The 13,385-nt window shown below is 51.1% G+C and overlaps 1 protein-coding gene across 2 annotated transcripts in view; it reads right to left on the bottom strand.

The window, feature by feature from the left end:
- Window positions 1–13,385, bottom strand: part of LOC139557594 (plexin-A2-like) — a 449,982-nt gene that overhangs the window by 134,065 nt on the left and 302,532 nt on the right. For both annotated transcript variants that reach the window (XM_071372601.1, XM_071372600.1), the window contains exon 6: window positions 8,246–8,369. In XM_071372601.1, coding sequence (XP_071228702.1) covers window positions 8,246–8,369 — 124 coding nt within the window. The remainder of the gene's footprint in view (window positions 1–8,245; window positions 8,370–13,385) is intronic.

Here is a 13,385-nt window from a genome sequence, read left to right as displayed (position 1 = left end):
TGATGTACTGTTGTATCTTTTGTTTTATATGCAATGTAAGTGATTTAATGTGTTTGGACCCCAGGAAGAGTAGCTGCTGTCTTGGCAACAGCTAATGGGGATCACTAATAAATACAAATACAGGGCCATGGTCACCCCTGTTAGAGGTAGAACTAGGGTCATGGTCACCCCTGTTAGAGGTAGAACTAGGGTCATGGTCACCCCGGTTAGAGGTAGAACTAGGGCCATGGCCACCCCAGTTAGAGGTAGAACTAGGGTCATGGTCACCCCTGTTAGAGGTAGAACTAGGGCCATGGTCACCCCTGTTAGAGGTAGAACTAGGCCCATGGTCAACCCAGTTAGAGGTAGAACTAGGGCCATGGTCAACCCGGTTAGAGGTAGAACTAGGGCCATGGTGACCCCGGTTAGAGGTAGAACTAGGGTCATGGTCACCCCTGTTAGAGGTAGAACTAGGGCCATGGTCACCCCTGTTAGAGGTAGAACTAGGGCCATGGTCAACCCGGTTAGAGGTAGAACTAGGGCCATGGTCACCCCGGTTAGAGGTAAAACTAGGGCCATGGTCACCCCTGTTAGAGATAGAATTAGGGTCATGGTCACCCGGGATAGAGGTAGAACTAGGGTTATGGTCACCCCTGATAGAGGTAGAACTAGGGCCATGGTCACCCGGGTTAGAGGTAGAACTAGGGCCATGGTCACCCCGGTTAGAGGTAGAACTAGGGCCATGGTCATCCCGGTTAGAGGTAGAACTAGGGCCATGGTCACCCCGGTTAGAGGTAGAACTAGGGCCATGGTCATCCCGGTTAGAGGTAGAACTAGGGCCATGGTCACCCCGGTTAGAGGTAGAACTAGGGCCATGGTCACCCCGGTTAGAGGTAGAACTAGGGCCATGGTCACCCCGGTTAGAGGTAGAACTAGGGCCATGGTCATCCCGGTTAGAGGTAGAACTAGGGCCATGGTCACCCCGGTTAGAGGTAGAACTAGGGCCATGGTCATCCCGGTTAGAGGTAGAACTAGGGCCATGGTCATCCCGGTTAGAGGTAGAACTAGGGCCATGGTCACCCCGGTTAGAGGTAGAACTAGGGCCATGGTCACCCGGGTTAGAGGTAGAACTAGGGCCATGGTCACCCCGGTTAGAGGTAGAACTAGGGCCATGGTCATCCCGGTTAGAGGTAGAACTAGGGCCATGGTGTCCCCGGTTAGAGGTAGAACTAGGGCCATGGTCACCCCGGTTAGAGGTAGAACTAGGGCCATGGTCACCCCTGAAAGAGGTAGAACTAGGGCCATGGTCACCCGGGTTAGAGGTAGAACTAGGGCCATGGTCACCCCGGTTAGAGGTAAAACTAGGGCCATGGTCACCCCTGTTAGAGATAGAACTAGGGTCATGGTCACCCGGGATAGAGGTAGAACTAGGGTCATGGTCACCCCTGATAGAGGTAGAACTAGGGCCATGGTCACCCCGGTTAGAGATAGAACTAGGGCCATGGTCGCCCCGGTTAGAGGTAGAACTAGGGTCATGGTCACCCGGGATAGAGGTAGAACTAGGGTCATGGTCACCCCTGATAGAGGTAGAACTAGGGCCATGGTCACCCCGGTTAGAGGTAGAACTAGGGCCATGGTCACCCGGGTTAGAGGTAGAACTAGGGCCATGGTCACCCGGGTTAGAGGTAGAACTAGGGCCATGGTCACCCCGGTTAGAGGTAGAACTAGGGCCATGGTCACCCAGGTTAGAGGTAGAACTAGGGCCATGGTCACCCCTGTTAGAGATAGAATTAGGGTCATGGTCACCCGGGATAGAGGTAGAACTAGGGTCATGGTCACCCCTGAAAGAGGTAGAACTAGGGCCATGGTCACCCGGGTTAGAGGTAGAACTAGGGCCATGGTCACCCGGGTTAGAGGTAGAACTAGGGCCATGGTCATCCCGGTTAGAGGTAGAACTAGGGCCATGGTGTCCCCGGTTAGAGGTAGAACTAGGGCCATGGTCACCCCGGTTAGAGGTAAAACTAGGGCCATGGTCACCCCTGTTAGAGGTAGAACTAGGGCCATGGTCAACCCGGTTAGAGGTAGAACGAGGGCCATGGTCACCCCGGTTAGAGATAGAACTAGGGTCATGGTCACCCTGGTTAGAGGTAGAACTATGGCCATGGTCAACCCGGTTAGAGGTAGAACTAGGGCCATGGTCACCCCGGTTAGAGGTAGAACTAGGGTCATGGTCACCCCTGTTAGAGGTAGAACTAGGGCCATGGTCACCCCGGTTAGAGGTAGAACTAGGGCCATGGTCACCCCGGTTAGAGATAGAACTAGGGCCATGGTCACCCAGGTTAGAGGTAGAACTAGGGCCATGGTCAACCCGGTTAGAGGTATAACTAGGGCCATGGTCACCCCGGTTAGAGGTAAAACTAGGGCCATGGTCACCCCTGTTAGAGATAGAACTAGGGTCATGGTCACCCGGGATAGAGGTAGAACTAGGGTCATGGTCACCCCTGATAGAGGTAGAACTAGGGCCATGGTCACCCCGGTTAGAGATAGAACTAGGGCCATGGTCGCCCCGGTTAGAGGTAGAACTAGGGTCATGGTCACCCGGGATAGAGGTAGAACTAGGGTCATGGTCACCCCTGATAGAGGTAGAACTAGGGCCATGGTCACCCCGGTTAGAGGTAGAACTAGGGCCATGGTCACCCGGGTTAGAGGTAGAACTAGGGCCATGGTCAACCCGGTTAGAGGTAGAACTAGGGCCATGGTCACCCCGGTTAGGGGTAGAACTAGGGTCATGGTCACCCCAGTTAGAGGTAGAACTAGGGCCATGGTCACCCCTGTTAGAGCTAGAACTAGTGCCATGTTCACCCCTATTAGAGGTAGAACTAGGGCCATGGTCACTTCGGTTAAAGGTAGAACTAAGGCTATGGTCACCCCTGTTAGAGATAGAACTAGGGTCATGGTCACTCCTGATAGAGGTAGAATTAGGGCCATGGTCACCCCTGTTAGAGGTAGAACTAGGGACATGGTCACCCCTGTTAGAGATAGAACTAGGGTCATGGTCACCCCTGTTAGAGGTAGAACTAGGGCCATGGTCACCCCGGTCAAAGGTAGAACTAGGGCCATGGTCACCCCGGTTATAGGTAGAACTAGGGCCATGGTCACCCCTGATAGAGGTAGAACTAGGGTCATGGTCACCCCGGTTAGAGGTAGAACTAGGCCAATGGTCACCCCTGTTAGAGGTAGAACTAGGGCCATGGTCACCCCTGATAGAGGTAGAACTAGGGTCATGGTCACCCCTGATAGAGGTAGAACTAGGGTCATGGTCACCCCTGATAGAGGTAGAACTGGGGTCATGGTCACCCCTGTTAGAGGTAGAACTAGGGTCATGGTCACCCCTGTTAGAGGTAGAACTAGGGTCATGGTCACCCCTGTTAGAGGTAGAACTAGGGTCATGGTCACCCGGGTTAGAGGTAGAACTAGGGCCATGGTCACCCCGGTTAGAGGTAGAACTAGGGCCATGGTCATCCCGGTTAGAGGTAGAACTAGGGCCATGGTCATCCCGGTTAGAGGTAGAACTAGGGCCATGGTCACCCCGGTTAGAGGTAGAACTAGGGCCATGGTCACCCGGGTTAGAGGTAGAACTAGGGCCATGGTCACCCCGGTTAGAGGTAGAACTAGGGCCATGGTCATCCCGGTTAGAGGTAGAACTAGGGCCATGGTGTCCCCGGTTAGAGGTAGAACTAGGGCCATGGTCACCCCGGTTAGAGGTAAAACTAGGGCCATGGTCACCCCGGTTAGAGGTAGAACTAGGGCCATGGTCAACCCGGTTAGAGGTAGAACGAGGGCCATGGTCACCCCGGTTAGAGATAGAACTAGGGCCATGGTCACCCCGGTTAGAGGTAGAACTATGGCCATGGTCAACCCGGTTAGAGGTAGAACTAGGGCCATGGTCACCCCGGTTAGAGGTAGAACTAGGGTCATGGTCACCCCTGTTAGAGGTAGAACTAGGGCCATGGTCACCCCGGTTAGAGGTTGAACTAGGGTCATGGTCACCCCTGTTAGAGGTAGAACTAGGGCCATGGTCACCCCTGTTAGAGGTAGAACTAGGGCCATGGTCAACCCGGTTAGAGGTAGAACTAGGGCCATGGTTGCCCCGGTTAGAGGTAAAACTAGGGCCATGCTCACCACTGTAAGAGATAGAACTAGGGTCATGGTCACCCGGGATAGAGGTAGAACTAGGGCCATGGTCACCCCGGTTAGAGATAGAACTAGGGCCATGGTCACCCAGGTTAGAGGTAGAACTAGGGCCATGGTCACCCCTGTTAGAGATAGAATTAGGGTCATGGTCACCCGGGATAGAGGTAGAACTAGGGTCATGGTCACCCCTGATAGAGGTAGAACTAGGGCCATGGTCACCCGGGTTAGAGGTAGAACTAGGGCCATGGTCACCCCGGTTAGAGGTAGAACTAGGGCCATGGTCATCCCGGTTAGAGGTAGAACTAGGGCCATGGTCACCCCGGTTAGAGGTAGAACTAGGGCCATGGTCATCCCGGTTAGAGGTAGAACTAGGGCCATGGTCACCCCGGTTAGAGGTAGAACTAGGGCCATGGTCATCCCGGTTAGAGGTAGAACTAGGGCCATGGTCATCCCGGTTAGAGGTAGAACTAGGGCCATGGTCACCCCGGTTAGAGGTAGAACTAGGGCCATGGTCACCCGGGTTAGAGGTAGAACTAGGGCCATGGTCACCCCGGTTAGAGGTAGAACTAGGGCCATGGTCATCCCGGTTAGAGGTAGAACTAGGGCCATGGTGTCCCCGGTTAGAGGTAGAACTAGGGCCATGGTCACCCCGGTTAGAGGTAAAACTAGGGCCATGGTCACCCCTGTTAGAGGTAGAACTAGGGCCATGGTCAACCCGGTTAGAGGTAGAACGAGGGCCATGGTCACCCCGGTTAGAGATAGAACTAGGGTCATGGTCACCCTGGTTAGAGGTAGAACTATGGCCATGGTCAACCCGGTTAGAGGTAGAACTAGGGCCATGGTCACCCCGGTTAGAGGTAGAACTAGGGTCATGGTCACCCCTGTTAGAGGTAGAACTAGGGCCATGGTCACCCCAGTTAGAGGTAGAACTAGGGTCATGGTCACCCCTGTTAGAGGTAGAACTAGGGCCATGGTCACCCCTGTTAGAGGTAGAACTAGGGCCATGGTCAACCCGGTTAGAGGTAGAACTAGGGCCATGGTTGCCCCGGTTAGAGGTAAAACTAGGGCCATGCTCACCACTGTAAGAGATAGAACTAGGGTCATGGTCACCCGGGATAGAGGTAGAACTAGGGCCATGGTCACCCCGGTTAGAGATAGAACTAGGGCCATGGTCACCCAGGTTAGAGGTAGAACTAGGGCCATGGTCAACCCGGTTAGAGGTATAACTAGGGCCATGGTCACCCCGGTTAGAGGTAAAACTAGGGCCATGGTCACCCCTGTTAGAGATAGAACTAGGGTCATGGTCACCCGGGATAGAGGTAGAACTAGGGTCATGGTCACCCCTGATAGAGGTAGAACTAGGGCCATGGTCACCCCGGTTAGAGATAGAACTAGGGCCATGGTCGCCCCGGTTAGAGGTAGAACTAGGGTCATGGTCACCCGGGATAGAGGTAGAACTAGGGTCATGGTCACCCCTGATAGAGGTAGAACTAGGGCCATGGTCACCCCGGTTAGAGGTAGAACTAGGGCCATGGTGACCCGGGTTAGAGGTAGAACTAGGGCCATGGTCAACCCGGTTAGAGGTAGAACTAGGGCCATGGTCACCCCGGTTAGGGGTAGAACTAGGGTCATGGTCACCCCAGTTAGAGGTAGAACTAGGGCCATGGTCACCCCTGTTAGAGCTAGAACTAGTGCCATGTTCACCCCTATTAGAGGTAGAACTAGGGCCATGGTCACTTCGGTTAAAGGTAGAACTAAGGCTATGGTCACCCCTGTTAGAGATAGAACTAGGGTCATGGTCACTCCTGATAGAGGTAGAATTAGGGCCATGGTCACCCCTGTTAGAGGTAGAACTAGGGCCATGGTCACCCCTGTTAGAGATAGAACTAGGGTCATGGTCACCCCTGTTAGAGGTAGAACTAGGGCCATGGTCACCCCGGTCAAAGGTAGAACTAGGGCCATGGTCACCCCGGTTATAGGTAGAACTAGGGCCATGGTCACCCCTGATAGAGGTAGAACTAGGGTCATGGTCACCCCGGTTAGAGGTAGAACTAGGGCCATGGTCACCCCTGTTAGAGGTAGAACTAGGGCCATGGTCACCCCTGATAGAGGTAGAACTAGGGTCATGGTCACCCCTGATAGAGGTAGAACTAGGGTCATGGTCACCCCTGATAGAGGTAGAACTGGGGTCATGGTCACCCCTGTTAGAGGTAGAACTAGGGTCATGGTCACCCCTGTTAGAGGTAGAACTAGGGTCATGGTCACCCCTGTTAGAGGTAGAACTAGGGTCATGGTCACCCCTGTTAGAGGTAGAACTAGGGTCATGGTCACCCCTGTTAGAGGTAGAACTAGGGTCATGGTCACCCCTGTTAGAGGTAGAACTAGGGTCATGGTCACCCCTGTTAGAGGTAGAACTAGGGCCATGGTCACCCCTGATAGAGGTAGAACTAGGGCCATGGCCAACTTTGTTAGAGATATAACTAGGGCCAGGGTCACCCCTGTTAGAGGTAGAACTAGGGTCATGGTCACCCCTGTTAGAGGTAGAACTAGGGTCATGGTCACCCCTGTTAGAGGTAGAACTAGGGTCATGGTCACCCCGGTTAGAGGTAGAGCTAAGGCCATGGTCACCCCTGTTAGAGGTAGAATTAGGGCCATGGTCACCCATGTTAGAGGTAGAACTAGGGTCATGGTCACCCCTGATAGAGGTAGAACTAGGGTCATTGTCACCCTTTTTAGAGATAGAACTAGGGTCATGGTCACCCCTGATAGAGGTAGAACTAGGGTCATTGTCACCCTTTTTAGAGATAGAACTAGGGTCATGGTCACCCCTGATAGAGGTAGAACTAGGGCCATGGTCACCCATGTTAGAAGTAGAACTAGGGTCATGGTCACCCCTGATAGAGGTAGAACTAGGGTCATTGTCACCCTTTTTAGAGATAGAACTAGGGTCATGGTCACCCCTGATAGAGGTAGAACTAGGGTCATGGTCACCCTGATAGAGGTAGAACTAGGGCCATGGTCACCCCTGTTAGAGGTAGAACTAGGGCCATGGTCACCCCTGTTAGAGGTAGAACTATGATGGCTCACCTGTTACAGGGATAGTAATGCCTGAACGGTGTACATCAGTACACAACATGGACAATATTGACGCGGGAACAAAATGTAGGGTTCTTTGTTGTGCTGCTGGGAATATGAAAAATAAAATGTAGAGTAGACATTGAAAAGCCCAAAGGCTAGTGTTGTCACGATACCAGATTGTCCTTGGCAGAAAATAAAAAATGAAGCAGGCTAAACTCTATGGTCCTATAAAACATACTGTATGTGATATATCTTGCAAAAATTAAGTTCGCTTCATGTTTTGATTTCTTTGCCTCCTTTCGTCCTAGTATCGTGGTACTGGTATAGTGACAACACTACCAAAGACAGTTTAGAGACCTTCGTCCGGAGGGACGTCTGTATTCCCATCGCTGCTGTTCCAAGTAGAGCACAACGTAAGAGTGTTATTGTGTGTGTGTGAAAGTGTGTGCGTGGCTGCATGCATTACTGAGCTGAATAAAAAAGAAGACAATAGCAGCTCTTACAGAGGGCCTGCTTGTCTGTTTCAGTCTGCCCATGTTGACTTACTATACTACTCAGTACACTATACTTCACACCCACACACACTCCCACACACACATCTTGGCACACAAAACAAAATGTTGGGCACAGGGGAAGCATATGCACACATATACACCCACACAGTGCACTTATCAGACACAGAGGATGATGTTTATGCATATGTGTTCATCTACAATACACTATCACTCTGGAATAGATTGAGAGAGAGCTCCAGCTCTGTAAAAACCTGGTTTCAGATGATACCATAACTACCATCTGGATGTTGACAGTGTGTAGGGCTAGTGTGGTATGGTTGAGTAGGGGAGTGAGTATGTGTGTGTGTGTGTGTGTGTGTGTGTGTGTGTGTGTGTGTGTGTGTGTGTGTGTGTGTGTGTGTGTGTGTGTGTGTGTGTGTGTGTGTGTGTGTGTGTGTGTGTGTGTGTGGGTGTGTGTGTGTGTGTCTGCGTTAACTCACTGGCACGCTGGGCTCTGACACTGCAATGCTGTCTGGGTACACCGTGGCCTTCACACACTGAGAGAGAGCAGCAGTGAAACGGTACGGCTCATCTGCACGCTCACAACGGTCCTTCTGAGAACACCTGTATACACAGACAGAGAAGAGGACAGCGGGATGGGGAGGAGAGAAGAGGGGGACAGGGAGGAGAGGAGAGAGGGATGGGGATGAGAGGAGAGGGGGACGGGGACGGGGACGGGGAGGAGAGGGGGACGGGGACGGGAAGGAGAGGAGAGGGAGACGGGGAGGAGAGGGGGACGGGGACGGGAAGGAGAGGAGAGGGGGACGGGGAGGAGAGGGGGACGGGGAGGAGAGGGGGATGGGGATTAGAGAAGACGGGGTGGGGAGGAGAGGGGTACGGGGACGGGGAGAAGAGGAGAGGGGGACGGGTAGGAAAGGAGATGGGGGACAGGGAGGATAGGAGAGGGGGCGGGGAGGAGAGGGGGACGGGGAGTAGAGGGGGACGGGGAGGAGAGGAGGACAGGGAGGAGAGGAGAGGAGGACGGGGAGGAGAGGAGGACGGGGAGGAGAGGAGAGGAGGACGGGGAGGCGAGGAGAGGAGAGGGGGACGGGGAGGAGAGGAGGACGGGGAGGAGAGGAGAGAGGGACGGGGAGTAAAGGAGAGGGGGATGGGGAGGAGAGGAGAACGGGGAGCAGAGGGGGATGGGGAGGAGAGGGAGACAGGGAGGAGAGGAGAAGGGGACGGGGAGGAGAGGAGAGGGGGACGGGGACGGGAGGAAGATGGGGAGGAGAGGGGGGCGGGGAGGAGAGGAGAGGGGGACGGGGAGGAGAGGAGAGGGGGACGGGGAGGAGAGGAGAGGGGGACGGGGAGGAGAGGGTGGCGAGGAGGAGAGGGTTAATGACTGGTGTAATGGTACTTATATATCTAACAGCAGTAGCTCAGTGTGTCAATCAAAACTTTTCAGATTGCCTGACTCCTAGACCTTCTAATGGTGGTAACACGCAACACAATGGGCCAGAAAAGGTTGAATGCATTGGCCATGCTGTCAATCCAGCATTACTTCAAGTTCATCCAGAGAATGCCAGACTTTAATGACAAAGTAATTGAGAAGCTTTCCCAGAAGAAGGACCGCCACGCCACCGTCCAAAAATATATATTGTATGCTGCTGCATAATTGATGTAATATAATGGGGAAATATGTATACTGTAGCTAAGAAAGTAACACTAAAGCGAAAAACTCACCAGAAGCGGGTGGGCGGAGCAAGCAGAGCAAGGCAGGTGGAAAGGACGGGACAGGCAGAACAGTGACTGTGTGCAAGCAGGATAGTCCATATATCGCCAATTATCTTTCCTGATAGCAATGTTGTCTATCCAGAAGTGGATGACTTGGTCTAATTTAGCATGTACGTTAAAGCCTCAACTCTTAGCTATCTCTTCCAATTCAAATGAGCTTGAAAAAAAGTGAATAATGATTTTTGCTTTGTTTTATGTGACTACAGCGGCAGCGATAAAATGCAAAAACAGAGGCACGTTCATAGCGGATATCCCGCCCGCCCAGCTTTGGTTGGATCATTATAATTCAAAACAATGCCTTCTAAAATAAATCACAATCATGCCTCGCACGCTTGCCTTTGGTGAGTTTAGACCATAAGTGTATGTTGTGTAGTAAGCTGTTAGTAGCCTATGTGTCTCACCCTGGGAATTTGGTCCCTCTTCCCCTCAGAACTTAGCCTACTGTTCTGACTTGGTGTACAGGGAGAAAACTGTAAGAACGGCCCATGTTCTGAAATTTGTCGTTGTCCATTTTAAAAGTGCTGAACAAATAGGCATATAGGCTACGTCCATCTCAGCTCGCTCAAGTTTTAATCGAAATTACGGCTTGCCTCTTGTCCGCTCATCGTTCCCTTATACCATAGTTTGTACAGCTCCATTGTTATATTGCTTATATAAGTCATTAGTATCTTATTCATCATTTCAGGCAATGTTAGAGTGATGCATTTCCTTGTTTTGATTACTTTGTGTATTATAAGGAAGGCATAAGGAAGGCATACTATGTAATGTTGTTGGGTCTGTAACCACAACCTGGTCTCAGAGCATTTCATATTATTCTGTATATAAAATCTGAGGCACTATTTAGTATGATATGTTACGTTTTGTGTTGAATATATTAATTTGTGGATGTCCATCACCCATTTCGTATGATATGTTACGCGTTACAATTATTTTTATATGTTATGAATTTACAAAACGTATGATGTTGTTAATGTTAAAATGTTACAAATTAGCTAGCTGGCTAATGTTTTCTGTTTAAGAGTTAGGTTAGGGGAAAGGTCAGTTAACAAGTAATTGCAAAGTAGCTAAAAAGTAGTAAGAACTTGAAAAGTTACTAATTAGCTCAAATGCAAAAATGTAAAGTTGTCAGTGTTGAGATTCGAACTTGCAACCTTTGGATTGCTAGATGTTCGCATTATACACCCAGCCATCCCTTAAGTTACCATACCCAACATAACATATCATACTAATTTGAGTGTCCCGTCTTTACCTTTACTATGTTACGTCTATTCTGAGGCCTGGCTGGTTACCATGTTTGCCAGTGACAGCCTCTTCCAATTCAAATATTTTTGTTCAACAAAAAGTTCAGTAATAGACCCATGTAATTCCAGTTCATATTGCGAAGGTTGGTTTCTTTGCACAATGCTCTGTCGGTGTGTCGGTATACAGTATTGTCTACAAAAGTGGATCCTCGTGATTGCATTTTCCTTCCTCTTTGGACCAAATAATAAAACACTTCAAATGGACAGGCAGGGAGGGATGCAGGCAGTGAGGGTGCTGTTTAATGCATACCTCATGGTACAGGTACAGTTAGACAGACCAACCTGAGAGGTCATTAAGCTGACAAAAAGCCCTGCATTGATTTTACTGGGGGGGAGTTGTTGCCATGGTTTCAGGAGACAGCCATTATCTATGTGTAGTTAGAGGCTGACCTCTTGGCTATCTCATTAGCTGAAGTGCATGCTTCTGAATGTTGACTAAAGTACATACCCCCCTCTCTCCTCTCCTCCCTCCCTCCCTCCCTCCCTCCCTCCCTCCCTCCCTCCCTCCCTCCCTCCCTCCCTCCCTCCCTCCCTCCCTCTCACTCCATCCATCCCTCTCTCCCTCCCTCCACTAACCTGTCACTCACAGTCTCTCCACCACTTTGTGTGGGATCACTCAGATTCCTAATGGGGTCCGTATGGAATGCACACATACTAAACCAGGACACTCCAACCCAGTTACTGGAGAACTACCGTCCTGTAGGTTTTCATTCCAACCCTGTTACTGGAGAACTACCGTCCTGTAGGTTTTCATTCCAACCCTGTTACTGGAGAGCTACCGTCCTGTAGGTTTTCATTCCAACCCTGTTACTGGAGAACTACCGTCCTGTAGGTTTTCATTCTAACCCTGTTACTGGAGAACTACCGTCCTGTAGGTTTTCATTCCAACCCTGTTACTGGAGAACTACCGTCCTGTAGGTTTTCATTCTAACCCTGTTACTGGAGAACTACCGTCCTGTAGGTTTTCATTCCAACCCTGTTACTGGAGAACTACCGTCCTGTAGGTTTTCATTCCAACCCTGTTACTGGAGAACTACCGTCCTGTAGGTTTTCATTCCAACCCTGTTACTGGAGAGCTACCGTCCTGTAGGTTTTCATTCCAACCCTGTTACTGGAGAGCTACCGTCCTGTAGGTTTTCACTCCAACCCTGTTCCTGGAGAGCTACCGTCCTGTAGGTTTTCATTCCAACCCTGTTACTGGAGAGCTACCGTCCTGTAGGTTTTCATTCCAACCCTGTTACTGGAGAGCTACCGTCCTGTAGGTTTTCATTCCAACCCTGTTACTGGAGAGCTACCGTCCTGTAGGTTTTCACTCCAACCCTGTTCCTGGAGAGCTACCGTCCTGTAGGTTTTCATTCCAACCCTGTTACTGGAGAGCTACCGTCCTGTAGGTTTTCATTCCAACCCTAATCTAGTACACCTGATTCTAATAATAAACGGGTTGATAAACTGAATCAGTTACAACTGGGGTTGCAGCGAAAACCTAAAGCCGTGTAGCTCTCCAGGAACACGGTTGGAGAGCCCTGTACTAAACACACAGACCCACACACCCATGCATGCATGCACACAGAGACGCACGTAGACACACAGACACACACACTTATAGAGCCTTGTTCTAGCATCCCATCGGTGTGGTGAGGCATCGAATAGCTCTCCAGAGCAGCTGAAGGCAGTACAGGCATCACGACAGCACTACGTGGCCAGGTCTGTAAGCTAAGCCCTGTCCAAGGTGATGAAGTAGAGCAGACCTGTCAGTCAGTCTTCTAGTCAGTCAGTCACTCTGTCAGTCTGTCTGCTAGTCAGTCAGTCAGTCTGCTAGTCAGTCAGTCATTCAGTCAGTCTGCTAGTCAGTCAGTCAGTCTGCTAGTCAGTCAGTCAGTATGCTAGTCAGTCTGCTAGTCAGTCAGTCAACTAGTCAGTCAGTCACTCAGTCAGTCTGTCTGCTAGTCAGTCAGTCAGTCTGCTAGTCAGTCAGTCATTCAGTCAGTCTGCTAGTCAGTCAGTCAGTCTGCTAGTCAGTCAGTCAGTCTGCTAGTCAGTCTGCTAGTCAGTCAGTCAGTCAGTCTGCTAGTCTGTCAGTCAGTCAGTCAGTCTGCTAGTCAGTCAGTCAGTCTGCTAGTCAGTCAGTCTACTAGTCTGTCAGTCAGTCAGTGGAGTGAGCTCCATTGAGACACAGAGGTCTAAGGCACTAGTTCCTTATGGGGGGTAGTAATGTTGGTGGCAGACTAACCTCTAGGTCCTCTACCACCGCCTCTCAGCCTCCCTCTGCTCTAGACAGGCAATTACGCTATCGTCTCTGCCGTGGCTGGTTCCCCGACACACACACATGCACGCACACACGCACGTACACATCTCTGTCGCTGTCTCTCTCTCTGGCCCTGACAGGAGAGGCAGGCGAGGTGTGGACGGAGGCTGGTTGATTGCAGCTCCTTCCCTCCAAGTACCATGTTTAAAGACACGGGGAGTGGAGAGAGACATCTCTAAAATGGGCATGTCCTCTCACTCTCACTCCTTCCGTTACTGTTATCGGACAGAGAACCACCAT

Source organism: Salvelinus alpinus, chromosome 28 (genome assembly GCF_045679555.1).
Source record: "Salvelinus alpinus chromosome 28, SLU_Salpinus.1, whole genome shotgun sequence".
Classification (NCBI taxonomy): Eukaryota; Metazoa; Chordata; class Actinopteri; order Salmoniformes; family Salmonidae; genus Salvelinus; species Salvelinus alpinus.
Note: the sequence above shows the minus strand (reverse complement) of the source record. Positions and strands in the feature narration are given on the sequence as shown.